This window comes from Macaca thibetana, chromosome 19 (genome assembly GCF_024542745.1).
Source record: "Macaca thibetana thibetana isolate TM-01 chromosome 19, ASM2454274v1, whole genome shotgun sequence".
Taxonomy (NCBI): domain Eukaryota; kingdom Metazoa; phylum Chordata; class Mammalia; order Primates; family Cercopithecidae; genus Macaca; species Macaca thibetana.
The window spans coordinates 6315269-6341519 of record NC_065596.1 but is presented as its reverse complement, the minus strand read 5'-3'; the positions used below and the strand labels follow the sequence as shown (position 1 = coordinate 6341519).

Sequence of the window (26251 nt, the reverse complement as noted above, 5' to 3'; positions counted from 1 at the left end):
CAAAGTTCTGGGATTACAGGTGTGAGCCACCGTGCCTGGCCTCTAATTTTGTGTATTTTTAGTAGAGACAGAGTTTCACTATGTTGGCCAGGCTGATCTCAAACTCCTGACCTCAGGCGATCCACCCCCACTCAGCCTCCCAAAGTGCTAGGATTACAGGCAGGCGTGAGCCACCTGGCCTGGCAACTTTTTCTTTTTTTTTTTTTTGAGACAGAGTCTTGCTCTGTTGCCCAGGCTGGAGTGCAGTGGCACGCTCTCGGCTCACTTCAACCTCCACCATCTGAGTTCAAGCGATTCTCCTGCCTCAGCCTCCCAAGTAGCTGAGATTACGGGTGCCCATCACCACGCCCAGCTAATTTTTGTATTTTTAGTAGAGATGGGGTTTCACCATGTTGGCCAGACTGGTCTCGAACTCCTAACCTCAGGTGATCCACCCACCTCAGCCTCCCAAAGTGCTGGGATTACAGGCATGGGCCACCGTGCTCAGTCTCAGAGCCCCCCTGTCTTTCCTTTCCTTCTCTTTTCTTTTTTTAATTTTATTTTTATTTATATATTTATTTTTTGAGACAGAGTGTCACTCTGTCGCCCAGGCTGGAGTGCAGTGGCGCCATCTCAGCTCACTGCAAGCTCCGCCTCTGGGGTTCATGCCATTCTCCTGCCTCAGCCTCCCCAGTAGCTGGGACTACAGGCGCCCGCCACAATGCCCGGCTAATTTTTTATATTTTTAGTAGACACAGCGTTTCACCGTGTTAGCCAGGATGGTCTTGATCTCCCAACTGCGTGATCCACCCTCCTTGGCCTCCCAAAGTGCTGGGACTACAGGCGTGAACCACTGCGCCCAGTCTTTTTTTTTTCTTTTAGACAGGATCTTGCTGTGCTGCCCAGGCTGGAGTGCAGTGATACAATCATAGCTCTCTTCAGCCTCCAACTCCTGGGCTCAAGCGATCCTCTTTGTCTCAACCTTCTGAGTAGCTGGGACTACAGGTGCACACCGCCATGCCTGGCTAATTTTTTTTTCAGAGATGGGGGTCTTGCTATGTTGCCCAGGCTGGTCTCAAACTCCTGAGCTCAAGTGATCCTCCCACCTCAGCTTCCCAAAGTGCCGGGATTACAGGCATGAGCCACCATGCCTTGCCCAGCCCCTCTTTTCTGCTCCTCTTCCTGCGCCCTACCACAGTTTCAGAAACAAAATTGGGTATGAATGAAGCTTTGGTGCTGAAAATTTCCCCACTCACATTTCCATGCTCTTGCAGAGAGCTGCTTGGTAAGGGAAGATGGTGAGATGCCTTTGGGATGGTCTCCTGACTCCCCCACCCCTTGTGCAGGGCTACTACAGAGGCATAAAGCTGGTATGAAGTAGATGGGCAATACATATTTGACAAAGAAGGAAATAATTAAGTGACAGATGTGGCTCAAGAGTGACCACTGGAGAGGGTGGGCTAGAGGCTCTAGCAGACAGCACCTCTCCTCGCAGGGATAGAAGCCCAGGAGAAAGATCCCAAGGGCATTATAAGAGGCTGCCCCTTGGAGAGCTCTTTTAGGTAAGTCCGGGGTCAGAGTGGACCCCAGCCAGGTGCCTCCAATTAGACCCTGAGAGCCACCTATGACTAAGAACTTGATTGTCTCCCTCAATGGGTGGGAAAGTGAAGCAAAAGCCACATGGAGCCACGTCCTGGAAAGTCTGCCTGCCAAGAGCCAAAGGGATTCACCATCCATTGCCCCTGCAGTTCACGCAGGGCTGGCCCTAAGTCCTCTGGTTGTCGAGGGGTAAGTCCCCAGGGTCTGGGCCAGCTTCCGGGGACAGGAGTTCAGTGTCAGGCAACTTCAAGGCCTCTTTGTCCAAAGCTGTCTCTTTCCCATCCTCTTCCTCCTCCTCATCCTCTTCCTCTGCCTCCTCCAGAGTCAGCTCAAACTGGAATCTGTCAGGCCCGCCCCACTCAGGGTTGGTGAGGTCTGAGGGACTTCGGGGGATCTTGCTCTGGTACCACTCTCGATTGTCCTCCAGCGTGTCCAGCAGGTCCTGTGCGTCTGGGTGGACCAGGTCAGCCCAAGTTTCCCACAGTGGGTGGGCAATGTAGTCAATGAAACCCACCTGTGGCGGGGGGTTGGGCAGGTAGGCATTTGGTGAGTCACAGTGAACCCTAGACTCAATCCAACCTCCAGATCTTTAGCCAAGTTGTTCCCTCTGCCTGGAATGCCGCTTCCCAACTCCTACCCATCCTTCAAAACCCTTTTCAAATAACTCACTGTCTAGAATGCCTCCCTTAACCCTTCTGGTCTCCTCCAACCCCAACCCTGACCCCACAGGGCTGAATGTACATGTCCCCCAGACTGGAAGCCCCTCCAGGGTCCCGCATGTCACCCAGAATAGATGTTTCCAAATCCCAGAAGTGCATGTCCCTCTCCCTGAAGCCCAGAGAGAATGGATCCCAGGTCTAACTCGGCCCAGACAGCACCCTTAGGACACACTCTCTGGCTAGCCAGCCAGGGCCAAGCCAGGGCTCATGGGTTTGGCTCAGCCCCTCCCTTTTACTCTCTCCCAGTGTCTACCGGCTCAGCCCAGTCCCCTGCCAACCTGGGACTTCTCCACTGAGGCCGTGTGCTTGTCACACATGGGACTGATGTCCAGGCCCGACTCACGCTCGCGGTCTCCCTGATGGAAGAACTCGGCCATGATACGGTCTGTCCACTGGCGGTACAGGGGCAGCGGCTTGGTGGGGTTGCTCAGGTCAGCGCAGTGCACCAGATTCTGCAAAACCTACAGAGAGCAAGGCTCGGGAGGGCACTGGAGGGGCCCAGCCACATCTGGACCTGGCACCCCCACAGACAGGCTTGGTGCCATGGACACATTCATCTTACAGGTGGGGAAACTGAGGCTTGAGACCTGAAGAAGTGGTTTAGGCATAGGCATGCGACTCTTGATATTTCTTCAAGTTTGGCATACAGTCAGCACTTCATAAATGAAGCTAAATGAGAATTGCGAAAATGGAGGCCCCTCCAATTTTTTTTTTTTTTTTAAATGAGATGGGATCTCACTCTGTGACCCTGGCTGGAGTGCAGTGGCGAGATCTTGGCTCACTGCAACCTCTGCCTCCCAGGCTCAAATGATCCTCCCACCCCAGCCTCCCGAGTAACTGGAACTATAGGCATGCGCCACCATGCCCGGCTAATTTTTGTATTTTTGTAGAGACAGGGTGTTGCCCAGGCTGGTCTTGAACTCCTGAGCTCAAGCGATCCGCCCATCTCAGCCTCTCAAAGTGCCAGGATTACAGGTGTGAGCCTCTGAGCCAGGCTTCTTTTTTTAATTTCTTTTTTTTTTTTTTCTTTTAAGAGACAGGGTCTCACTCTGTTGCCCAGACCAGAGTACAATGGTGCAATCACACCTCACTGCAGCCTCTAACTCCTGACCTCAAGCAATCCTCACGCCTTAACCTCCCAAAGTGTTAGGATTACAGGTGTGAGCCACTGCCTTCAGCCTTCACTCAAACTAAATGTGTAAGAGGCCTAGCTAAAATTGTTTTTAAAGTAAAACCAAAATATAAAAAGGAGGCCCCCAGGGCCCGCCCAGCTACACACCTGGATTCGGTCGGAATAGTTGTCCAGGAGGAGGACGCCGAGGCTTGTCACCTTCTTGGTCTCCACCATGGTCTTGAGGTCGGCCAGGAGGTTCATGTGTTTGGACATGTCTGTGGCCAGCACCTGGGGGCAGGCAAGGGAAGGTGACAGGTGCAAGGACCCTGCCCACCCCGACCCTCACTCCCAACTCCCAGACGCCACTCCGGCTCAGCATCAGCCTTCTGGGCCTCAGCATACTCATCTGTGAAATGGGAGGATGGAACTGCATTCACTGCAAACCCTGCTGACAAGAGGGGCTCAGTCAGGGGCCCCTTCTGGGAGGTTGTTTGGGTTGGCCATGAATTCTACATGTGTGACAGGGTGTGGGGGGAGGTGACCAAACCTGTGCGTCTGGGACTTGTGAGCCCAGGTCTCCCACAGTGGGTGGGCAATGTAATCAATGAAATCCACCTGTGGGGTGGGTGGGTCAGGTAGGCATTCAGTGAGTCACAGCAAACCCTAGAACCAATACAGTCTCCAGATCTTTAGCCAGGTTTTTCCCTCTGCCTGGAATGCCACTTCCCAACTCCTACTCATCCCTCAAAACCCTTTTCAAATAATCCATCCTCTAGGATGCCTCTGTTGACCCTTCCAGCCTCCTCCAGCCCCAATTCTGATCCCACAGGGCTGCTTATGTGCTAAGGTGAGTTGTACCTGAGGACAGCGTGGAGGATGAGGTCTGTGCAAAGGGACTGGAAGAGTTGCGTACATAAGAGGAACCTAGAAGGGGTGGTTGTGGCTGGAAGAAGTGAGCTCAAGAGAGATGGAGGTGAGACCGAGGAGGTTGAGGGCCTCTGGCAGCTGGAGGACCTTGTCCAAAGCTGCAAGGGAGTTTGCAGCTCACTGTGGGGAGGGATGTGACTTCATACCCCTTAAACTTCCATGTGGCTGCCATGTGCCCTGGAGAGCTATTTCTTTCTTTTTTCTTTCCATTTTATTTTATTTTATTTTTTTATTTTATTTTATTTTATTTTTGTGAGATGGAGTCTTGCTCTGTCACCCAGGTTGAAGTGCAGTGTTGTGATCTCAGCTCACTGCAACCTCTGCCTCCTGGGTTCAAGTGATTCTCCTGCTTCAGCCTCCCGCGTAGCTGTGATTACAGGTGCGTGTCACTGTGCCCAGATAATTTTTTGTATTTTTAGTAGAGACGGGGTTTCACCATGTTAGCCAGGATGGTCTCGATCTCCTGACCTCGTGATCCACCTGCCGTGGCCTCCCAAAGTGCTGGGATTACAGGCTTGATCCACCATGCCCAGCCTTGGAGGGCTGTTTTTAACTCTGGGCACAGATGTTTAAAAACCAGAATGACCACCAGGCGCAGTGGCTCACGCCTGTAATCCCAGAACTTTGGGAGGCCGAGGCGGGTGGATCATGAGGTCAGGAGTTCGAGACCAGCCTGGCCAACATGGTGAAACCTCATCTCTACTAAAAATACAAAAATTAGCTGGGCATGGAGGTGCGCACCTGTAGTCCTCACATGTGGTTCCCACCCCTGGGAACACAGTTCCCCATCCCGTAGTCTTCCTCATTCTGCACATCCTGGCTTTAATGTTCCCTCTCCAGGAACCCCTCTCTGATCTCTTTGGCTGGTCTGGGCTCTGAAAGCACCTTGAACCTCCCTCCTCACCGCTCTGCCTGCAGGTCCCTAGTCACAGCTACCACCTCTGTGGCCATCTGCCCTACAGATCATGAATTTCATAAAGGCCGGAACTGTCTTTGCACAGATCAAGCACATAATAGGTGCTCAATAAATGCTTGTTAAGTGCATTAATGGGGCATGAGACCCCAAAACCTACTGATGTGCCCCTACTTAAAAAAAAAAAAATCAAATGGACAGATGTGCTTAATTTTTTTTTTTTTTTTTTTTTTTTTTTTTTTTTTTTTTTTTGAGACGGAGTCTTGCTTTGTCGCCAGGCTGGAGTGCAGTGGCGCTATCTCCACTCACTGCAACCTCCACCTCCCAAGTTCAGGTGATTCTCCTGACTCAGCCTCCTGAGTATCTGGGATTACAGGCGCGTGCCACCATGCCTGGCTAATTTTTGTATTTTTAGTAGAGACGGGGTTTCACCATGTTGGCCAGGATGGTCTTGATCTCTTGACCTCATGATCCACCTGCCTCAGCCTCCCAAAGTGCTGGGATTACAGGCCTGAGCCACCGTGCCTGGCTGCTTAATGATTTTTCCTTTTTTTCTGTTTTTTTTTTGTTGTTGTTGTTGTTGTTGTTTTTTGAGACGGAGTCTCGCTCTGTCGCCCAGGCTGGAGTGCAGTGGCGCGATCTCGGCTCACTGCAAGCTCCGCCTCCTGGGTTTACGCCATTCTCCTGCCTCAGCCTCCTGAGTAGCTGGGACTACAGGCGCCCGCCACCGCGCCCCGCTAATTTTTTTTTTTTTTTTTTTTTTTTTTTTTTTTTTTTTTTTTTTTTTTTTTTTTTTTTGAGACGGAGTCTTGCTCTGTCACCCAGGCTGGAGTGCAGTGGCCGGATCTCAGCTCACTGCAAGCTCCGCCTCCCGGATTTACGCCATTCTCCTGCCTCAGCCTCCCGAGTAGCTGGGACTACAGGCGCCCGCCACCTCGCCCGGCTATTTTTTTGTGTTTTTTTTAGTAGAGACGGGGTTTCACCGTGTTAGCCGGGATCGTCTCTCGATCTCCTGACCTCGTGATCCACCCATCTCGGCCTCCCAAAGTGCTGGGATTACAGGCTTGAGCCACCGCGCCCGGCCTAATTTTTTGTATTTTTAGTAGAGACGGGGTTTCACCGTGGTCTCGATCTCCTGACCTTGTGATCCGCCCGCCTCGGCCTCCCAAAGTGCTGGGATTACAGGCGTGAGCCACCGCGCCCGGCCATGATTTTTCCTTTTTTTGAGACAGAGTCTCACTCTGTTACTGAGGCTGGAGTGCCGTGGTGCAATCTCAGCTCACTGCGACCTCCACCTCCTGGGTTCAAGCGACTCTCCTGCCTTAGCCTCCCAAGTAACTGGGATCACAGGTGCCCACCACCACGCCTGGCTAATTTTGATATTTTTAGTAGAGATGGGGGTTTCACCATGTTTGTCAGGCTGGTCTCGAACTCTTGACCTCAAGTGATCTGCCCGCTTCAGCCTCCCAAAATGCTGAGATTACTGGCGTGAGCCGGTGCCCAACCCAGATAGGCCAAATTTAAGGCTCAGCAAAGTTGCACTTGAGACTCCAGAAACAGTTTCCATATCACCTGCGTACAGCCAGGATCTGCTGAGCCCAGCAGAGGGCCTGGGGTTTGGGCAGTTACTGTCCCTTTTTTTTTTTTGAGATGGAGTCTCACTCTGTTGCTGACGCTGAAGTGCAGTGGCACGATCTCAGCTCACTAGCTCACTGCAGCCTCTGCCTCCTGGGTTCTAGCAATTCTCCTGCCTCAGCCTCCCGAGTAGCTGGGATTACAGGTGCGTACCACCATGACCAGCTAATTTTTGTATTTTTAGTACAGACGAGGTTTCACCATGTTGGCCAGGCTGGTCTCGAACTCGTGACCTGCCTGCCTCTGCTTCCCAAAGTGCTAGGATTACAGGCATGAGCCACTGCTCCTGGCCCCACTGTTCCATTTCACAGATGAGGAAGCTCAGACTCAGAGTGAGGACATGCCTGGGTCTGGAAGAACCGCCGGCCATGCTAATATTACCCCACCCTGCTGTTGGCAGATGAGAAGGATGCCCCCCTCCCCTCTGCCCCTCCCTCCCCTATTACTGCCCTAGCCTCACCATGTCAATGACCATCCTGCGCAGACTCAGTCGCTGCTTGGTGCTGAGGTTCTGGAAGATATCGCAGTTCTTTGCCTGCAGCAGCTTGAAGCCCACAGCCAGGTGGTGGTTCTCCAGCACGGAGGCATCATTGTACATAAGCGCCAGCTCTGAGTCTGCGGGGATATGGGACTGAGAGCCCCAAGATCCACCCGCCCCACCCACTCTACCCAAAAGCAGCTTTCGGAAATCCTTAGCAAACTCCTACCCATGCATTGAAGGCCCAACTCTAGCATGCCCTCCTGTAAGAAACCATCCATGTCCCTGACCCTTCCCTGACTGCAGGGCCAGGGGTATCTGTGTTTGGCTCTGCCTACCCAAGACTGGGAAGGCTCCTCACGGACCCACTATGGCCAGAGACAGTGAGTACTCAGTAATGTTTTTGTTTGTTTGTTTGTTTTTTAGAGACAGGGTCTTGCTGTCACCCGGGCTGGAGCACAGTGGTGCAATCACGGCTCCCTGCAGCCTCAACCTCCCGGCCTCAAGTGATCCTCCCATCTCAGCCTCCTGAGTAATTGGGATTACAGGTGTGTGCCACCACACTTGGCAATTTTTTTTTATTTTTTGGAGAGACAGGGTCTCACTGTATTGCCCAGGCTGGTCTCGAACTCCTGAACTCAAGCAATCCTCCCGCCTCGGCCTCCCACAGTGTTGGGATTACAGGTGTGAGCCATGATGCCCAGTCTCTCAGTGCTGGTTAAATAAACAACTGAGTCTTTGTCTTATTGGACTCTAGGCCCTTTGAGTGAGGGGCCTCCACTCTCACCCCCAGCACTCCAGGGCTTATACACAGAAGGTGCCCAATTATTGCCTGTCAACCCAGTTTTTCAGATTCCTCATATGATCCTAAACTTTAAGATCTTGGTGGAAGTGGCCAGGCGTGGTGACTTATGACTGTAATCCCAGCACTTTGGGAGGCTGAGGCAGGCAGATCGCTTGAGGCCAGGAGTTTGAGACCAGCCTGGGCAACATAGCGAAACCCTGTATCTGTGAAAAATACAAAACTTAGCCCGGCATGGTAGCACGCACCTGTAATCCCAGCTACTCCGGGAGTCTGAGGCTAGAGAATCGCTTGAACCTGGGATGTAGAGGTTGCAGAGAGCCGAAATCGCACCACTGCACTCCAGCCTGGGTGACAGAGCAAGACCCTGTCTTAAAAAATAAATAAGGCCGGGCGCGGTGGCTCAAGCCTGTAATCCCAGCACTTTGGGAGGCCGAGACGGGCGGATCATGAGGTCAGGAGATCGAGACCATCCTGGCTAATACGGTGAAACCCCGTCTCTACTAAAAAATACAAAAAACTAGCCGGGCAAAGTGGCGGGTACCTGTAGTCCCAGCTACTCGGGAGGCTGAGGCAGGAGAATGGCGTGAACCCGGGAGGAGGAGCTTGCAGTGAGCTGAGATCCGGCCACTGCACTCCAGCCTGGGTGACAGAGCAAGACTCCGTCTCAAAAAATAAATAAATAAATAAATAAATAAATAGGCCGGGCGCGGTGGCCCACGCCTGTAATCCCAGCACTTTGGGAGGCCAAGGCGGGCAGATCACAAGGTCAGGAGATTGAGATCACGGTGAAACCCCGTCTCTACTAAAAATACAAAAAATTAGCCAGGCGCGGTGGCCGGCGCCTGTAGTCCCAGCTACTCAGGAGGCTGAGGCAGGAGAATGGCGTGAACCCGGGAAGCAGAGCTTGCAGTGAGCCGAGATCGCGCCACTGCACTCCAACCTGAGTGACAAAGCCAGACTCCGTCTCAAAAAACAAAAAATAGGCCGGGCGCGGTGGCTCACGCCTGTAATCCCAGCATTTTGGGAGGCCGAGGCGGGTGGATCACGAGGTCAGGATATCAAGACCATCCTGGCTAACACGGTGAAACCCCGTCTCTACTAAAAATACAAAAAAATTAGCCGGGCGAGGTGGCGGGCGCCTGTAGTCCCAGCTACTCGGGAGGCTGAGGCAGGAGAATGGCGTGAACCCGGGAGGCGGAGCTTGCAGTGAGCCGAGATCGCGCCGCCGCACTCCAGCCTGGGCGTCTGAGCAAGACTCCGTCTCAAATAAATAAATAAATAAATAAATAAATAAACAAACAAACAAATAAATAAAGACCTTATCATTATTCTGTCATTTATTGAGCACCTACTGTGCACCCAGACCTGCTCCAAGCCCCTGAAGGGAGGGAAGACTGTGATAGTCATTTCATAGACAGGGAGACTGGGCTCAGGATAGATGGGAACCCCCTGAGATCACCTGGTAGACAGGGTGGAGGCGGGGTCTGCCTCACCTCCTGCACCCACTTCCCACTCCTACTTACTGGTGTTAATCAGAAACTGGTTGGAGACGCCAGGATGGTCCACATCATGGATGGCGCTTGCGAAGAGGGCAGCCAGGATTTCCAAGTCTGTGAACACAGCCTGAGCAGGCAGAGAGCACAGGTGATGAGGGGCGGGTTCTCTGGGCCCTGCACCCGCCCGCCTGCCTGCAGTCCTAGCGCAGTACCTCGAGGGCAGGTGTAGCCAGCAGCACATGCGTGGACTGGGCCACATCGGCGGCATGTAGGCTGTTGTGATAGGCCACATCGGCATGGTAGTGACCCTCCAGCATCAGCAGGTAGGTGGCCAGTGTGTCTGCTGGGATCTGGAATGTCTTCAGCAGGTCCCGCTCCTGGTCCATCACAGATCCTGGCCTCAGGGCCTTGGTCTTGGGGCTGCAGCACACGCTGTTCCTACTCCTCTCTTCTGAACTCCTATCCATGCCTCAAGCACCCACTCCTCTGAGACACCCTCCCTGCTCTCCTGAACTCCTCCACTCTGTGTTCTTTGGTGGTCCATCCCTGACCCTACAGGACTGGGGATGTCTGTGTCCAGCTCTTCTCTCCAGATTTCTCTCCTCTTCAGGGCGAGGGGCCAGGGCTGAGGCTTCTGGACAATGAACTGTTCATCTGCGTGAACTCCTATTCATCCTTCAATACCCTGCTCAAATTATCCCCTTCAGAAATGTCAGAAAGGATTTCAAAAATGAGTGTCCCAGAGGTCTAGGGTAGGAAGTGGTGAAGGAAACCCCAGGAGTTTTTCCTTGGAAGCCAAGGGCAGGGTAGGTACCTGAAAAATGCTGAATACGATAGCTGTAAGGGGCCGGTTCCCACTTAGCTCCGCCACCTTGAACACGTCAAGTCCCCACCTGTTGGTGTCTTCTAGCTCCTAAGATGTGAAGGACTTAATTAACCCCAGCCCAACTTCCCCAGACTCTAGAGCCTCCATCCTCCCACCCCAGGTTCCACAGTGAGCCCCAACTGCCCAGTATATAGGTGGGCAAACAGGCAGACAGAGCCAAGGACCAAACCTTGATCTTGGCATTGTGGTTGAGGACCCACCTTGGCCAGCTGTTCCTCCTGGTCAGTCTGGACCCCAAAGCGTGGGACAGTGGCTGAGGAGAGGCTGGCACCATGGCAGAGCCCATGTAGGCCACTGATCCGGGACATGGGTTGCGGGGCCTCCTCAGCGGTCACTTTGGGCAGCTCCACCTCAGTCTGCTGATCTGCAGATGGGCCAGGGTGAGGCTTACAGAAGCCAATTTCACCTGTTGGGGCCTGGCCTCAGAACCTGAATAGGAAATCAACCTATTCCCCTTTATACAGGAACCAAAGTAAGTTCGGGGTAAAGACCCTGTCGGCCGGATGCGGTGGCTCACACCTGTAATCTCAGTGCTTTGGGAGGTCGAGGTGGGCGGATCACTTGAGGTCAGGAGTTCAAGACCAGTCTGAGCAATATGGTGAAACCCCATCACTACTAAAAATACAAAAATTAGCCAGGTATGGTGGCAGGCACCTGTAACCCCAGCTACTCGGGAGGCTGAGGCAGGAGAATTGCTTGAACCCAGGAGGCAGAGGTTGCAGTGGCTGAGATTGCACCACTGCACTCCTGCCTGAGCAACAAAGTGAAACTATATCAAAAAAAAAAGAAAAAAAAAATCCCGTCTTGCCTGTAGCTACCTACCCCTCTCCTCTGTTCACAGCTGATTTCAGTAAACTCTTCTGCTAGGCATGGCCCCGTGGTGCCTGGGGCTCAGCATTTCCCCCCTAACAGCCTAGTGTCCTTTCCATCTCCCAAGCTGGTGTCTGGTTCCCTCCATCTCCTCCTAGGCAAATTTCTACTCATGCTTCAAAACCCTAGCTTTAATGTCCCCTGCCCCTGGAAGTTCCCCTTGTTCCTCTCTCTGATCCAGCCCTGACTCATGGGGCTGAATGTGTCTGTGTCAGGCTGTATCTCCCCCGGACTGAGGTCTATAATAGAAATATTTCTTTGTCTTTCTTCTTAGTACTCCTATAATATCGTCCAGGCAGTGACTCAACAAAGCTCACCCAGGAAGGTCCGGGAGATGTACTCGGACACCTGGTTCCCCGAGCGGCTGGTTTCGGACAGGTGGGTCAACTCCCGGTTTAGGATCCGCTTGAACTGGGGCGGACGGAACGTGAAGACAGTGATGATGGGGTACCGTGGGCCGAGGCAGGTAAGCTCAGCGATCTGTCCCACCTCACCTTGTTGGAGGCCATCTCCCCCACCGAGTGCCGGGTCTGCAGCGTCTCCAACTGATCCAGGCACCAGTCCAGCTCGTCTAGCGTCTCCAATGCCAGCTTCTGCCCCGTGTCCTCTGGGAGCCGAGGCAGTCAGGGGCCTGCCCCACCCCCGCTCAGGGACCCCACGCCTCTCACGCTTTCGTCTCTGCATCTGGACCCTGAAACTGTTCCCATGGGGGCCACCCAGGACTCCTGGACCCAAGTTCCAGATCTGTCCCCCGAGTGGCTGTGTGACCATGAGCTCTCTGGGCCTCAGCCTCCTCATCTGTAATATGGGTGTGGTGGGGTCCATCCCCGAGGGCGTTATTGTTTGTTTTTGCAGGGGCGGGGCTACAATTAGCCCCAGTCTAAGGGCTCATGGACTGGGGAGGTCACTACGGAAAGGAAGCTCCCAGCTGTCCTCAGCAGGGGAGGGAAGGAACAGGTACTTTACCTGCAGGCGGAGGGGGCTGATTGCTGGATGAAGGGTTTCCGACGGGTCCCTGCCTGCGGTACAGCAGCCTCAGGCGTGGCTGCTCCGCCCATCTCGCACCGCCCCCAAGTCCTCCAGGCCCCGCCCCTCAAGCCCACCCTTAGGCGCCGGAGTCCCAGCCTCAATTTGCAGCCCGCTTTCCGCCAGGCCCCGCCTCCGTCGTCTGCTGGCCCCGCCCCTCCCCGCCCACCTTGTCTCTGCCGGCCCCGCCCCCGCCCCGCCCCGCCCTCTACCTACTTGGCTGCTCCTAGGCATTGCAGGCGGGCAAGGGCCGCCACGTTGCTCCGAACCGTCCGCAGACTGGCCAGGACCTGTTGGGAGGAGGTGGTAGGCGGTGGGAAGGAGAGACCAGATCCGGAGGGGGTCAGGACAGGGAGGGCGGGGGACACCCACCTGGGCAAAGGGCGTCACAATCATGTCCTCTCCATGTCTGCGAGGAGACGTGCCATGAGGAAGAGTCCTCTCCCATCTTCCAGCTTTTACCCACACCATATACTCTCAGCTGAGGGGTTCCTGTTCTCAGGACTTCTCCTCCGGGCGCCTTCTTAGTCCCTGGGCTCCCTTCATGCGACTCTCCCTGAGACCCACCACAGCCCCTCCAACCATTCACTCACTTTATCGGCATCTCATAAATGGGGAAACTGAGTCCCAGGGGCAAGGAGGTATTTCCCTTTTCATTATGCCCACTAGGAAGGTCAAAGTATTTCTTTATTTGCTGCTAATTAGCCTTAATGTGTTTGTTTTTTGAGGCATAGTCTTGCTCTTTCGCCCAGGCTGGAGTGCAGTGGTACCATCTCGGCTCACTACAACCTTCACCTCCTGGGTTCAAGCGATTCTTGTGCCTCAGCCTCCTGAGTAGCTGGGACTACAGGCACGCACCACCACACCTGGCTAATTTTTGTATTTTTTAATAGTGACGGGGTTTCACCATGTTAGCTAGGCTGGTCCTGAACTCCTGACCTCAAGTGATCCGCCGACCTCGGCCTCCCAAAGTGCTGGGATTACAGGCGTGAGCCACCGTGCCCGGCCGACCTTAATGTTTTTGGATTACCACCCCCACCCCAGCAAAAGGCCGAGTTCTCTACACACTTGATTGAATAAATGAGCTGCCTGGCAAACTCCTACCTGAACTTCAAAACCTTCCTTAAATGGCTACTTGAAGGAACTTGCTGAATAGAGGAACAAAGGAAGGAAGGATCGTAGAGGAGGTGTCATTCCACCAGCCCCAGACTCACAGGTCGCTGGCCACAGAGGAGTTCCGAGACACGGCCTTGGGTGAGAGTTCATAGTCACTATCTGAGCGGTACAGGAAGGACTCGCGCCGCTGGGTGTGCGGGACTGGAGCCTGCATGACCCGGCCCAGCCCAGGGCTGGACTGAGGGTCCAGGGCCCTCCTCCCGCATGAGAGCCCATTTTCCAGGTCAAAGCTGAAAGGAGAGAAGACATGGTCAGAGACGAGGGTCATGACAATTGGGTGCCGGGTCGTGGCCACCTTGTCTGGTGCATCCTCCCTGAGGCTACTTGGCAGTCAGGCAAGTGTGGTTTCCAGCTTGTTCACCTGACCCCAGCTGCACCCTCAGGAAACTGCACCCCTCACACTTTGGTCTTCGAGTCTACACTGGACTCCAGGACCTCAGTTCCAGATCTTCCTCAAAGTGGCTGTGTGGTCATAGACAGGTACTGACTTTCTCTGGACCTCAACCACCCTGTGTCTTTTATTTTTCTCTCTTTCTTTTTTCTCTTTCTCATTCTTTCTTTCTCTCTCTCTCTCTCTCTCTCGCTCTTTCTTTCTTTCTTTCTTTCTTTTCTTTTCTTTTTTTTTTTTTTGACAGGGCCCAACTCTGTCACCCAGGCTGCAGTGCAGTGGTATGATCCTAGCTCACTGCAGCCTCAATCTCCTAAGCTCAAGCCATCCTCCAGCCTCAACCTCCTGAGTAGCTGAGACTACAGGAGCACGCCCCAACACCCGGGTAATTTTTAAATTTTTTGTAGAGACCAGGTCTCACTATTTTGCCCAGGCTGGTCTTGAACTTCTGGCCTCAAATAATCCTGCCACCTCCGCCTCCCAAAGTGCTGGGATTACAGGAGTGAGCCACTGCACCAGGCTTCCCCTGTTTCTTTTCATTCTGTTTTTTGGGGGGTTTTTGAGATGAAGTATCACTCTGTTGCCAGAGCTGGAGTGCAGTTATCCACGCTGGAGTGCAGTGGGGGCACGATCGCAGCTCACTGTAACCTCCGCCTCTCGGGTTCACGCAATTCTCTTGCCTCAGCCTCCCAAGTAGCTGGGATTACAGGTGCGCACCACCACGCCTGGCTAATTTTTGTATTTTTACTAGACACGGGGTTTCATCATGTTGGCCAGGCTGCTCTTGAACTCCTGACCTCGTGATCTGCCTGCCTGGGCCTTCCAAAGTACTGAGATTACAGGCATGAGCCACTGCACCCGGCCTCCCCTGTTTCTAACATGTGCGTGATGTAGCCCATGCCCAAGAGCTCTTTTTTTTTTTTTTTTTTTTTTTTGAGGCGGAGTCTTCACTCAGTCGCACAGGCTGGAGTGCAGTGGCAGGATCTCGGCTCACTGCAAGCTCCGCCTCCTGGGTTCACGCCATTCTCCTGCCTCAGCCTCCCGAGTAGCTGGGACTACAGGCGCCCGCCACCGCACCCGGCTAATTTTTTTGTATTTTAGTAGAGACGGGGTTTCACCGTGTTAGCCAGGATGGTCTCGATCTCCTGACCTCATGATCCGCCCGCCTCGGCCTCCCAAAGTGCAGGGATTACAGGCGTGAGCCACCGCCCAAGAGCTCTTTGAGGGAGTTACAACCGAACATCCAACGACTGCGACAGGATGACCATATTGCAAAGGGACAAACTGAGATCTAGCTCACATGGTGAACACGTGGACTGGAAACAGCTTCTTGGACTCTTCTACCTGGAGAAGGCCGGGGTTCTGCCTAGCTCCTGCGTGCGCCTTAGTCTAGAGAGACCCTACTCCCAGCCAACTTGACCACACCCTTGGCCACCTGCCACGCCCCCAGCGTTCCAGGCTCCACCCTCAGCCCATAAGGCTCCGCCCCACGGCCGTCGACCACGCCCCCAGCTAACCAGGTCCTGCCCTAGGCTCCCCCACTCCTCCACTTCATCTTCAGCCTGAACCTTCCGCCTGTTCTCTTGCACCTCCGGGTCTTTGCACAGGCCGTGCCCTTTGCCCGGAGCACTCTCCTCCTTCTCCACACTACTTGTCCCGTTCTATCCTCAAACCCTGTCTTTCCCTCTGGCCACACCCTCTAGCCCCTCCTCTTTGGGGTCACAGGTCAGAGAAAGGGCGTAGGGAAAGTACTGAGGCCCAAGAGAAGGTGGTGATCTGGGGGTAGGGTTTTCAAGAAGGGCGGCCGGAAGCAGCACCGACAGGAAGACAACGGGGACCGCCCGAGACTCGCAGCTCCCGGCCGAGGGCCAGCGTCCAGCTGGTCCCGGCCATGACTTTTGGGTCAAAGGTCACCCTATCCCCGTCCACGGGCTGAGTCAGCACCCCCGCGTAGGCTCAGATCTGGGTAGAGGTGAGGGATTCGGCAGCATTTGGTCAAGTATGACCGGGTCTGAATTGGGTCTGATCACATCGAAGTGGACTTCGTCCCGAAAAGTTTGTTTAATGAGTTCGGGAGAATTCGGTTACGTCCGATTAAGCTCGGGAGAGTTCGGATAAATTCGATCTTGTTCGTCTAAGTCCGGTTACGCTCGGTCTGCTTCGAACAAGTCCGGGTGACGCTCGGGCCGGGTCGGGCATGTTCGGTCACGTCCGGCTACACGGGGGCTAGTTCGGGCATCTCCGACTAAGACCGGCCGCGCTCGGCCAGTTCCGTCCGACTCCAGCGGGTTTAGCGGGACTGGGATGATCCCCCGGCCAGCCGAAGGGGCGGGGCTTCTTAACCCTTCCCTGGCCGGTTTGGGGTGCGCCGTGGGCGCTGTGGCGCAATGGGAGACGCTCTTAGGGGAGGGCTGGAGGCGGCGGATACCCCAAATCTGCCCCTCGAGGGGCAGGCATGCGGGTTGCGGCCCCCTACCCCTCTCGCCTCTCCCCAAGGGTTCCAGAAAAGCGCGTCTATGGACAAATAGGGAAACTGAGGCCAGGAGCGGCCACAGGGTGTGCAAATCCGGATCCCGGGCGCAGAGGGTTAAGAGCTGGGCCCGAGTTTTCTTGGGGCGGGGGAGGCTGTTTTTCTTTCTGCTCTAAACTTAGCCAGGAGCGGCGGGGTCAGGCTGTGGTTCCATGACGCGGGCGGCGCGGGGGTAGGGCCCCCCGGCTGTGGGAACGGCGCGGCTGCCCATTGGCCAGGGGGGTAAACTGAGCCTGAGAGGCTCGGACTTGGGTTCGGGTCCGGCCTGCGCGGGGCCCGCCCTCGTTCATCCTCACTTCTGGGTACCCGTGACGCGTCCTCGACGTCCTTGCGCTCTCTCCAGCGCCTTCAGAAGTGACCGTGCTTCCCTCGTGTTCGGTGCCCCGAGGTCGCTCTCCAGGACACAGAACCCCCACTCCCCCACTCCCTGGCTGAAATGAAACCACCAGGAACCACGATCATGCCTTCTCCCTCCAACCCCAGCTATGACCTTGCAGAGGGACCTCCCTCCCCTCTCAGCCTTTGGATGCCAGACTTACCAAGTGGGTGCCAATTCGGCGCGGACCGAGCGCAGGATGCCAGTCACAGTCGGCGCCCACAAGCCCCACTCCGGACCCCAGCCTCGCCCCCACCCCTCCCCACGAGGTCACAGTCGTTTCTGGAAAGGCAGGGATTTGAACCCAGAGGAGGGGTGGACCGAGTGCTTCGAGGATGCAGCGCAAGCAGCTGCGGCGCACGGGCGCGCGCTCATCCTGGGACTCCCGAACGCCCTGCCTCGAAAACCCCCTCAATTCAGGTCTTCCTCCGTGGACACCCAGAGTTCATTGTGAGGCCCCCAGGGCATCTCTTTGCTGGCACTGGGACGGAATGGTGGTGGAAGGGGGCGCCAAGGGGAGAAGTGCCCCTTCCCCTTCCTCCCATTGCCAGGACGCACAGCCTGCCTGCCCTAGGCCGGCGAGGGTCAGGAGGAGACGTGAGCCTCAGCCCGTCCCACTCTGGGCCTCACAGCTGGAAGGAGACAGACGGCTGGTCCCCTGGGCCTATATCCAGGCGGCGGGTGGAGACAGACAGAGACAGAGAGAGACAGAGTCACCAACTGCGAGACAAAAGTAGAGTAGGGTAGGGGGAGAGAGATACAGAGAAAGCGAGGGAGAGGCAGAGCGTCCATGCCCTGACTCCGGCCCTGGCCCCAGCTGTCCCTGCCCTTGTCCCTGTCCCTGCCCTTCCCACCTCCACACCGGGCGTCCCGGTGACCCCGCCAGGCCCTCTGTCCCGCCTCACCACAGCGGATGGGCCACCGTGAAACGCCGCTGCAGGCGGATGCTCTGATTCACCAAAAGCTTCCTGAAGAGCCCGGGGGAGCCGCGCGGGGATCCCCGAGGGGAGCTGGGCCCCGGGGCCGGGGCGGGCGCGGGGGGGCCCTGCATCGCCAGGACCGCGTGGAGGCTGGACCGAGCGCCGGCTGCGCGGGACCTTTTCTGGACAGCTGCGGGGGCGGGGCCCAGCGGGGAGGGGGCAAAGGGCGCATCCGCCCCGCCTCGCGACGGGCGGCTCCCTGACGACCCCCGAGACAAACGGGGAAACCGAGGCACAGAGTCAGACGCAACTCTCCGCTCCTTTCTTTTTCTTTTCTTTTCTTTTCTTTTTTTTTTTTTTGAGACAGGATCTCCATGTGTTGCCTAAGTTGGAGTGCAGTGGCACAGTCCTAGCTCACTGCAGCCTCAACCTCCTGGGCTCAAGGGATCCTCCTACCTCAGCCTCCCGAGTAGCTGAGACTACAGATGCACACCACTACGCCCGGGCTAATGTATTTTCTGGAGAGATGGGGGGGGGGGGTCTCCTTATGTTGCCCAGGCTGGTCTCGAACTCCCAGACTCAAGTGATCCTTCTGCCTCAGCCTCGCAAAGTGCTGGGCTTACAGGTGTGAGCCATTGCGCCTGGCCCAACTGCACTTCTTTAGGGGGGCTGCCCCTAAGATCTCAGAGCCTGGATCTTACTCAGCCTTCCTCTGCATGCCCCTGGTTAGTGCAGCTTGCTGGGCCAATAACTGCTAAAAAGTGTAGAATGAGGGAGTCAGAAAGCAAGGTGCCCAGAGAAACAGCTGTCCTACCTTCCATTATGAGGTCGTCACCAAGGTATAGAGTTTGCCAATGTCCAATCCCACTCAATGTTTCTAATCCTCCTCTACCCATTTTCCAGATGGAGAAACTGAGGCCCAGTGCCACCCAACGGCCCACCAGAAACTACAAACCCTTAATCCTTTGCCAAGTGGGGAAACTGAGGCTTCCATGGAAGCGGTCACAGGCATGGGTCTTTGTTGCAGGGCAGCGAGACTCAAACTCAGGTCCCCTCTCCCAGCACCCCTCCACACGAGTCCCCACGTGATCCCCCACCTGCTCTGACATTCCCCAGGCCCTGTCTCTGGATGCCTTTGCCTCTCCTGCTGTCTCCTCCTAGACAAACATCCGCACACCACCTCTGCCAAGTCTTCCGTTCTGTGAAGCCTCAGCCGCACACCCCTGCCCTGGGAGGACCTCACTGTCCCAGGACTTGGGGGGGCCTCTGGTCAGTGTCTGGGAGGATTCCCAGAGTCTGTACCAGGTGCTCTACCATTGGAATGCTAGAGTCAGGCTGGCCCTGTTCCACTCTACAGAAAAGGAAACCAAGGCTTAGCATGTGTCACACAAGGAGGAGGGACCTAGAAACAACCATTCACGGGCAGAGGCCCAAGGGACCTCCCAGCAACTGAGGCCTGACCATGCCCCTTGCTGTGGAATGACCTCTGGCTCTCAGCCTGGGCCTTCCCCCTGGGGGGGCTGCCTCAGTCTTGGTGTCCCCAGACATGGTACCCACGTTTCTGGCAGTCCTAGAGAAGCCCATTGATCAGGGCTCCTATAGGAGATCCTGAGGCAACCATGCTAAGGCCAGATACATGAGATTCTCCCCATTCTACAGATGAGAAAACAGAGGCTCAGAGGAGGAGACACACAGCCCAGAAAGACAGAGAGCCTCAGGTATCTGGCCAGGAAGCCCCCCTAACCCCCACAGCCTTGCAACCAGACACCTGGTGGGAACCAGACCTCGTTGTCCCCAAGACAAAAATACCATCGTGGCTGCTGGGGCCAGACCTAATTATAGCCATCCCTAGGGGACAGAGGCTGCTAGGATTGTCCTAGTGGGGACACTGGAGCCAAGGTCTGAGCAGTCTTGACACCACCTCCCCGCCACTGTGAGAGACGTGACAATAGTTACATGTCCCCAAGGAGAAACCAAGGCACAGAGATTCAGCCCCTCCCCCAAAGTCACAGACATAAAATAGGAGGCTAAGACTAAACAAAATGATATAAACTGAGTGCCTCAAAAACGTGCAGCACTCAGCCAACAGCAGTGAAGGGAAAAATCATTGGATTTTCAGACGAAACCTGCAAAATGTGGACTACTGTTCCCATTTCGAGGATGGGGCTACTGAGGCATAGAGAGGCACAGTCATTTGCCCAAGGACACACAGCCATAAGGTGCAAGACTGGGGTCATTTGAACCCGGACAGGCGCTGTTCTTCCCAGCCTGGGTTCTCCCGCACTGGATGTCTTAACTCACTTCATCCCCTCTGTAGTCTCAGGGGCGACTCGTACATTAATATTTTATCAATAGTTTTACTATTAATGTTTCATTCATAGATTTAATTTTAAATATTTTATTAACAGTGCTAACAAGAAGGTGTTAATTAATAGCTGTTTGGATGGAGAAAGAGTCACAGCAAGGGGTGGCCACAGAGCCAGAACTCAGCATTCAGAGTCTGGCTCCTACCTGACCCTGGGAGGCTCTCCAAGCCCCGCTGGGTAAGGGACAAAAGCTGAAAGAGGTTTGGACAGAAGCACCCCCACCCTGACTCCATCCCTGCATGACTGCATGACCTGTAGAGGTGCCCAGTAGTCTCTGGTGCCTTTATTTTTATTTTTTTATTATTTTATTTGATTTTATTTTTTTTTTTTTGAGACGGAGTCTCGCTCTGTCGCCCAGGCTGGAGTGCAGTGGCCGGATCTCAGCTCACTGCAAGCTCCGCCTCCCGGGTTTACGACATTCTCCTGCCTCAGCCTCCCGAGTAGCTGGGACTACAGGCGCCTGCCACCTCGCCCGGCTAGTTTTTTGTATTTTTTTAGTAGAGACGGGGTTTCACCGTGTTAGCCAGGACGGTCTCGATCTCCTGACCTCGTGATCCGCCCTTCTCGGCCTCCCAAAGTGCTGGGATTACAGGCTTGAGCCACCGCACCCGGCCTATTTTTATTTTTAATTTAATTTTATTTATTATTATTATTATTTTTGAGACAGAGTTTTACTGCTGTTGCCCAGGCTGGAGTGCAATGGGGCAATCTCGGCTCACTGAAACCTCCACTTCCTGGGCTCAAGCAATTCTCTTGCCTTAGCCTCCCAAGTAGCTGGGATTACAGGCATGTGCCACCATGCCCAGCTAATTTTTTTTTTTTCTTTTTTTTTTGGTATTTAGTAGAAATGGGGTTTCACCATGTTGGTCATGCTGGTCTTGAACTCCTGACTTCAAGTGATCCACCTGCCTCGGACTCCCAAAGTGCTGGGATTACAGGTGTGAGCCACTGTCCCTGGCCTTACTTTTTTGAGACACAGTTTCACTCTGTCACCCAGGGTGGAGTTCAGTGGCGCGATCTTGGCTCACTGTAACCTCTGCCTCCCAGGTTCAAGCGGTTCTTCTGCCTCAACTTCCTGAGTAGCCGGGATTACAGGCATCTGCTGCCATGCGGAGCTAATTTTCGTATTTATAGTAGAGACAGGGTTTCACCATGTTGGCCAGGCTGGTCTTGAACTCCTGACCTCAGGTGATCCTCCCGCCTCAGTCTCCCAAAGTACTGGGATTACAGGTGTGAGCCACCACGCCCACTCTGATGCCTTTAGCACGCTACTGCCTCAATTTCCCCCATTTGAATGTCCCTTCTCTGGGCAGGCACTTTTCCCCAGGGCCACCAGGTGGCCCCAGAGAGTTTTTTTAATGGGTGTTTTTGCCCATTTTACAGATAAGTAAACTGAGACGTGGAGAGGGAAGATAACTTGCCCAAGTCCCCATGGAGAAGTCAAGCAGAACGAGGAGGGTGGGGGCCAAGTCGCATGTGTAGATGCTCACATGAGTCAAATCACACACTCCTTTGCTCCAGACCCTCCCATGATCCCCCATTGCCCTCAGATCTGAATTCACACCTCCCCAGAGGTCCCATGTGGCCCATCCCCGCCTCACTTCTCTAGGCTTACGCTGTTCCAGTCTCTCCCCACTCCTCACTGTTGCCTGAATCAGCCAGGCTTATTTCCACCCCATGGCGCTTACCTGAATGCTTGCCGCCTGCTGATGCTTTGTCTTTTGGGTTACAGTCAGAGAGTCACCTCCTCCGAGAAGTCCTCCCTGACTAGCCAGGTAAGTGCCTCAGAGCACCCTCCAGCCATGGGTACAACTTCACATTTATTGTCATGATTATTTGCCTGTGAGTCCCTGGAGAGCAAGGCCAGATCTGCTTTGTTCCCTGCTGTTCTCTCAGTACTTGGCACTTAGTAGATGCTCAATAAACGCTTGTAGCGGCCAGATGTGGTGGCTCTTGCCTGTAATCCCACACTCTGGGAGGCCAAGGTGTGTGGATCACTTGAGATCAAGAGTTTGAGAGCAGTCTGGCCAACATGGTGAAATGTTGTCTCTACTAAAAATACAAATATTAGCCAGGTGTGGTGGTGAACACCTGTAATCCCAGCTACTGGGGAGGCTGAGGTAGGAGACTCGCTTGAACCCAGGAGGCAGAGGTTGCAGTGAGGCAAGGTTGTGCCACTGCACCCAGCCTGGGCAACAGAGTGAGAGACGCCGTCTAAAAAATAATAAATAAATAAATAAATGCTTGTAGCATAAACAGAGAGCCTCTCCTTCCATCCTCCAGCCACAGTGATACATTTTCAGCTCCTCACACACCTGATCCTCTTGAGTCTGAGGCTTTGTACATTCTGTTCCTTCTACTTAGAATGCCCTTCTTGCACTCACCCTGGCTGACCTCTTTTCTCCTGCAGGCTAAGCTTAAATGTTACTTCTCCCAAGCAGTCCTCCCTGACTCCCACCCCACTGCTGAGTCTGGAGCCTCCTCTGTGCTTGTTCTCTGATCTTTCTCCATCACCCTGTGCCTTCTCCACTTGGTGTGAGTGTCTCCACCATAAGCCTTAGGGGACACAGCTTCTTGTCCATGGTTGTGTCTCCAACACAGGGCCTTCCACCCATTAAGTGCTTAAATGCCTTCTGAACGAAATGCTTGGACCCTCCCATACCCCTGTGATCCATCTGAGGCTCTGGGGAAGCACAGTCCTCCAACAGTTTCTAGGGTTGTGAAAAGAGCCACAAGCTGGGGACCCAATGTGTACCAGGCTCAGGCGCAGAATGTTCATCTCACTGATGAGGACGCTGAGGCTCTGGGAGGCACCACCGCTTGCTCAACACCACACAGCAGGTTGGCCTTGGGGCCTGGCCTTGAACTCAGTTTCTCTGGGCTTCCCCCTGGGGTGAACCCTTCGCATATCAGCACAGAGAAGCACAGTGGGCCACATGCATGCACACCCACATATGTGTGACTGCAGTGCACATGATGCGCAGAACATGTGTGTGCACACACACACGTGCACAGGGACACCCAATCCACCGCTCCTGCCTCCCAGAGCCAAGCGGGGGCTTCCCCCAGAAGAGCTCATACCAAGGCTCTGTTTGTTCTTTCTTGAAAATGGAAAATCATGAGTCACCAGAAGGGATGGGGCAGCAGGAGCTAGAAGCCGGGGCGGGAGAAGGGGCTCCTGGGTCACCTGAGAACAGCTCCAACCCCTCTGGGCTGTGGGAACCATCTACCTGAGATGCCTCCCAAGATGCTGGAGGGCCAGGCTGGGGGCGAGAGGCCAGGCTTGCTGATGGAGTCAGAAGCCAGTGGCCCCTAGGGGATCTATGCACCAGAACGCGAGAAAGCCAAGCTCCAGGGTGGGGAAGCAACACTTTCAAGGCCACCCAGCCTGGACTGAAACCTGGGACGCTGGTCCCGCTGACTTGGCTCTCCCTCCAACCTAAGGAGGGCTTGGAGTTCCTGGACCCTCCTCCCTGGCCCTGGAGCCTCCACCTGGTAGCTGGAGACCCTTATGTCAGGCCTCCTGAGGATTCTACATTATTTTTCCATGAGTCTCTTCTTCTGTCTCTGTCCTAACCCCACCCCACTCAGCTTACACAAAACAGGAGAAGCAGCCCCTCCTTAAACGAAAGAAACCTCCGGTGCACAAGCTTCCCAAGGGACTTCCCTTCCTCCTACAGGGGAGCCGGGTGGGGTGATGGAGCGGAGGCGGAGGAGGTAGCAAGAGGAGGCTCCTCCCCGCAACACTGGTGGCAGCCTGCCCTGGCCCTTATATATCTATAATATATGAAATAGGCTGAGTGCAGTGGCTTACACATGTAATCCTAGTACTTTGAGAGACTAAGGCAGGAGGATCACTTGAGGCCAAGAATTCAAGACCAGCCTGGGCAACATGGCAAAACCCCATCTCTAGCAAAAAGTACAAAAATTAGCCAGGCGTGGTAATATGCCCCTGTAGTCCCAGCTACTGGAGACTGAGGTGGGAGGATAGCTTGAGCCTGGGAGGCAGAGGTTGCAGTGAGCCGTGATCAAGACACTGCACTTCTACCTGGGCGACAGAATGAGACTCTGTCTCAAAAATCAAAACGTGTGTGTGTGTGTGTGTGTGTGTGTGTGTGTGTGTGTTTATATCCAAGCACCCTAGGGTTACCTCGGGTGCTTGAGGTGATCACAAACCTCCCCCACAGGCCTGTGGACATTCCACAATCCTGAAAACCTTCGGACCCCCAGCCGTGTTAGCGCAAGGACAGTCACAGTCAGTCACACACCAACAGGCACCACAAGGGGAGACACACCGGCACACCCACAACTACCTGGGACACATGGAATCATATCCAAGCATGTAGGCACAGGAGCACCCCAAACACATCTGGTCACCCCAGTCTCACGCGCGAGCGCGCGCACACACACACACGCACAGAGTCTTTCGGTCCCAACCGCACGTGGGCACACCCGGTCACACAGACCCACAAGCCATGATGACACCAGCACCCTCAGCTCCACCCCTACGTAGAAATAGCTTTTTCCTTCCAAGCGCCAGCCTCAACCAAGCAGCAGAGACCCCCGCCCCCTGGAGAAGCAAGGACCCTCCCCCACTCCCGCCAGGCCCCGCGCGCCCCTCCCCCGCGCTGCAGGAGGCCCGTGCCCCGGCCACCTACCGCCTGCAGGAGGAAATGGGCCAGGAAAGCCGCGACTTCCCCAGCCCCGGCCGCGGGCTCAGGTCCCGCTCGCGGCGGCCCGCGGACTTGTCCGGATCCGAATAGAAGCGCTGTTGGATGCGGATGGGGCGCCGGGGTTGCCGCCACAGGTGCTTTGGGGCTCTGGTCATGCTGTGGCGGCCGCGAGAGCGACTCAACCTGCTGCACACCTCTGCCCCTTCGCTGACCCCCAGGGTCTCCATGGCCAGAGAAAGGGGTTTGGGATAGCAGGGAGCAGGAGTCGTCCCCGTGAGCGGGCGCCGAGGAGCGTCTGCTCTCGGGTCCGGCCCAGGGCCGGGAGTGGAGGCGACAGCGAGGAGCTGTCCGCGCCGGAGGTGCTGAAGAGGGAGAAGGTGGAACGGGGGCTCAAGGTGGGGCCGAAGCCGAGGAGCTGTCGATGCCCAGATGGTGCTGAAGGGTAGAACAGGGAAAAATAACGTGGCGAGGGGTGTTGAAGCTAGGGGCTGAAGAGATCCCCCACCCCAGCCCTGAGAACCGTCTGCCGTTCCCTCTAGCGCTGCATGGGAAAGAACCAAGACAAGGACTTGGAGTGGAGAAGACAGAAATTGTCCACTGATCGCTGCTAAATGGAGAGCAGGGAGACAGGGTCTCAGGAGACCCCCAGGGCCGAGACGCTGTCCCTCGCACCGTGCTGAAAGAGAAAAAGGTAGCTTTAGGGGCTGTGGGTGGATGAGACGGCGAGGAGCTGTCCGCGACCTGATGGTGCTGAGGGAAGGGGAGGGAGATAGGGGTTCAGAAGCACCCCCCAGACCAGGGCGTCATCCGCCCAGGAGGTGCTGAAACCTGAGCAGTGACGGGCCCTCAACCTTCCCCAGCAACAATGGCAACAAGGAGTCTGGAAGCAGAGTCAAGGGTCTGGTCTTTGGAGGTACGTACAGATAGCGGTCTTTCTGCCAAGCCCATGAAGGTAGGCTCCGCGGTTCAGCCCCAGAAGGGGTCTCTTTGGAGCCCTAAAACCCCCACCCATGCCAGGCAGGGATCTGAGAAGGACAGGGAAATTGGCAAGGCTGTGACGGGGCCTCCCATGTCTGGGATGGGCACACAGAGGCTACCTCTGGCTGGAGCTCCAAACAGCTACCAGTAGGGATGGGCAAAGAGGGGAAGTCAGGTCTCTCTAAGAAATATTCTAGTTCTGCTTCTAAGACCCTCCCCACCCCAAAGCCATGGTGCAGCTCAGTTGGGGGAGGACTGGCAGAAAACCCACCTTTTGTGGAAGCTCAGGACAGGCAGGAGGAGTATCTCTGAGACTCTCATGCTTTTAAAGCCGCAGCAACACTCAGACCCTCAGCGGAAATGGCAGGATCTCATTCGCCCTGAGAAAGTCCCAGGC

General features: G+C 55.1%; 2 protein-coding genes across 6 annotated transcripts in view; both read right to left on the bottom strand.

Annotated features, from left to right (window-relative positions):
- RAB3A (RAB3A, member RAS oncogene family) overlaps window positions 1-26251 on the bottom strand; it is a 162787-nt gene that overhangs the window by 12529 nt on the left and 124007 nt on the right. The window contains exon 1 of one of the 3 annotated variants that reach the window (XM_050769815.1): window positions 15517-15520. The exons of the other annotated variants lie outside the window; for them this stretch is intronic. The gene's annotated coding sequence lies outside the window, so the exon portion shown is untranslated. Of the gene's footprint in view, window positions 1-15516; window positions 15521-26251 lie in introns of those variants that run through there. 3 annotated transcript variants of the gene reach the window in all.
- Window positions 1375-26251, bottom strand: PDE4C (phosphodiesterase 4C). 3 transcript variants are annotated; one of them, XM_050769517.1, is made up of 16 exons: window positions 26126-26251; window positions 24862-25552; window positions 13662-13853; window positions 12820-12856; window positions 12664-12737; window positions 12388-12440; window positions 11916-12028; window positions 11739-11832; window positions 10752-10915; window positions 10480-10578; window positions 9878-10042; window positions 9693-9792; window positions 7347-7501; window positions 3577-3699; window positions 2576-2758; window positions 1375-2092 (listed from the first exon to the last, which is right to left on the bottom strand). In XM_050769517.1, the coding sequence occupies exons 2-16, from the start codon at window positions 25101-25103 to the stop codon at window positions 1745-1747; spliced, it is 2142 nt and encodes a 713-aa protein (XP_050625474.1). In that variant the 5' UTR covers window positions 25104-25552; window positions 26126-26251; the 3' UTR covers window positions 1375-1744. The 3 variants fall into 3 exon arrangements, with proteins under 3 accessions (XP_050625474.1, XP_050625473.1, XP_050625475.1); XM_050769516.1 differs by having other exon boundaries at window positions 24862-25311; XM_050769518.1 differs by lacking the exons at window positions 24862-25552; window positions 26126-26251 and adding an exon at window positions 17823-18022.

What these genes read in the sequence shown, in the direction of transcription:
- PDE4C (XM_050769516.1), bottom strand. Translation starts at nt 26,175, where the DNA reads ATGAGAGTCTCAGAGATACTCCTCCTGCCTGTCCTGAGCTTCCACAAA. An exon ending in CATCTCCCGGACCTTCCTGG is followed by an intron (nt 10,916 to 11,738) that starts GTGAGCTTTGTT and finishes GCCCATCTGCAG; the next exon opens with ATCAGCAGACTGAGGTGGAG. An exon ending in TGGCTACACCTGCCCTCGAG is followed by an intron (nt 9,793 to 9,877) that starts GTACTGCGCTAG and finishes CTGCCTGCTCAG; the next exon opens with GCTGTGTTCACAGACTTGGA.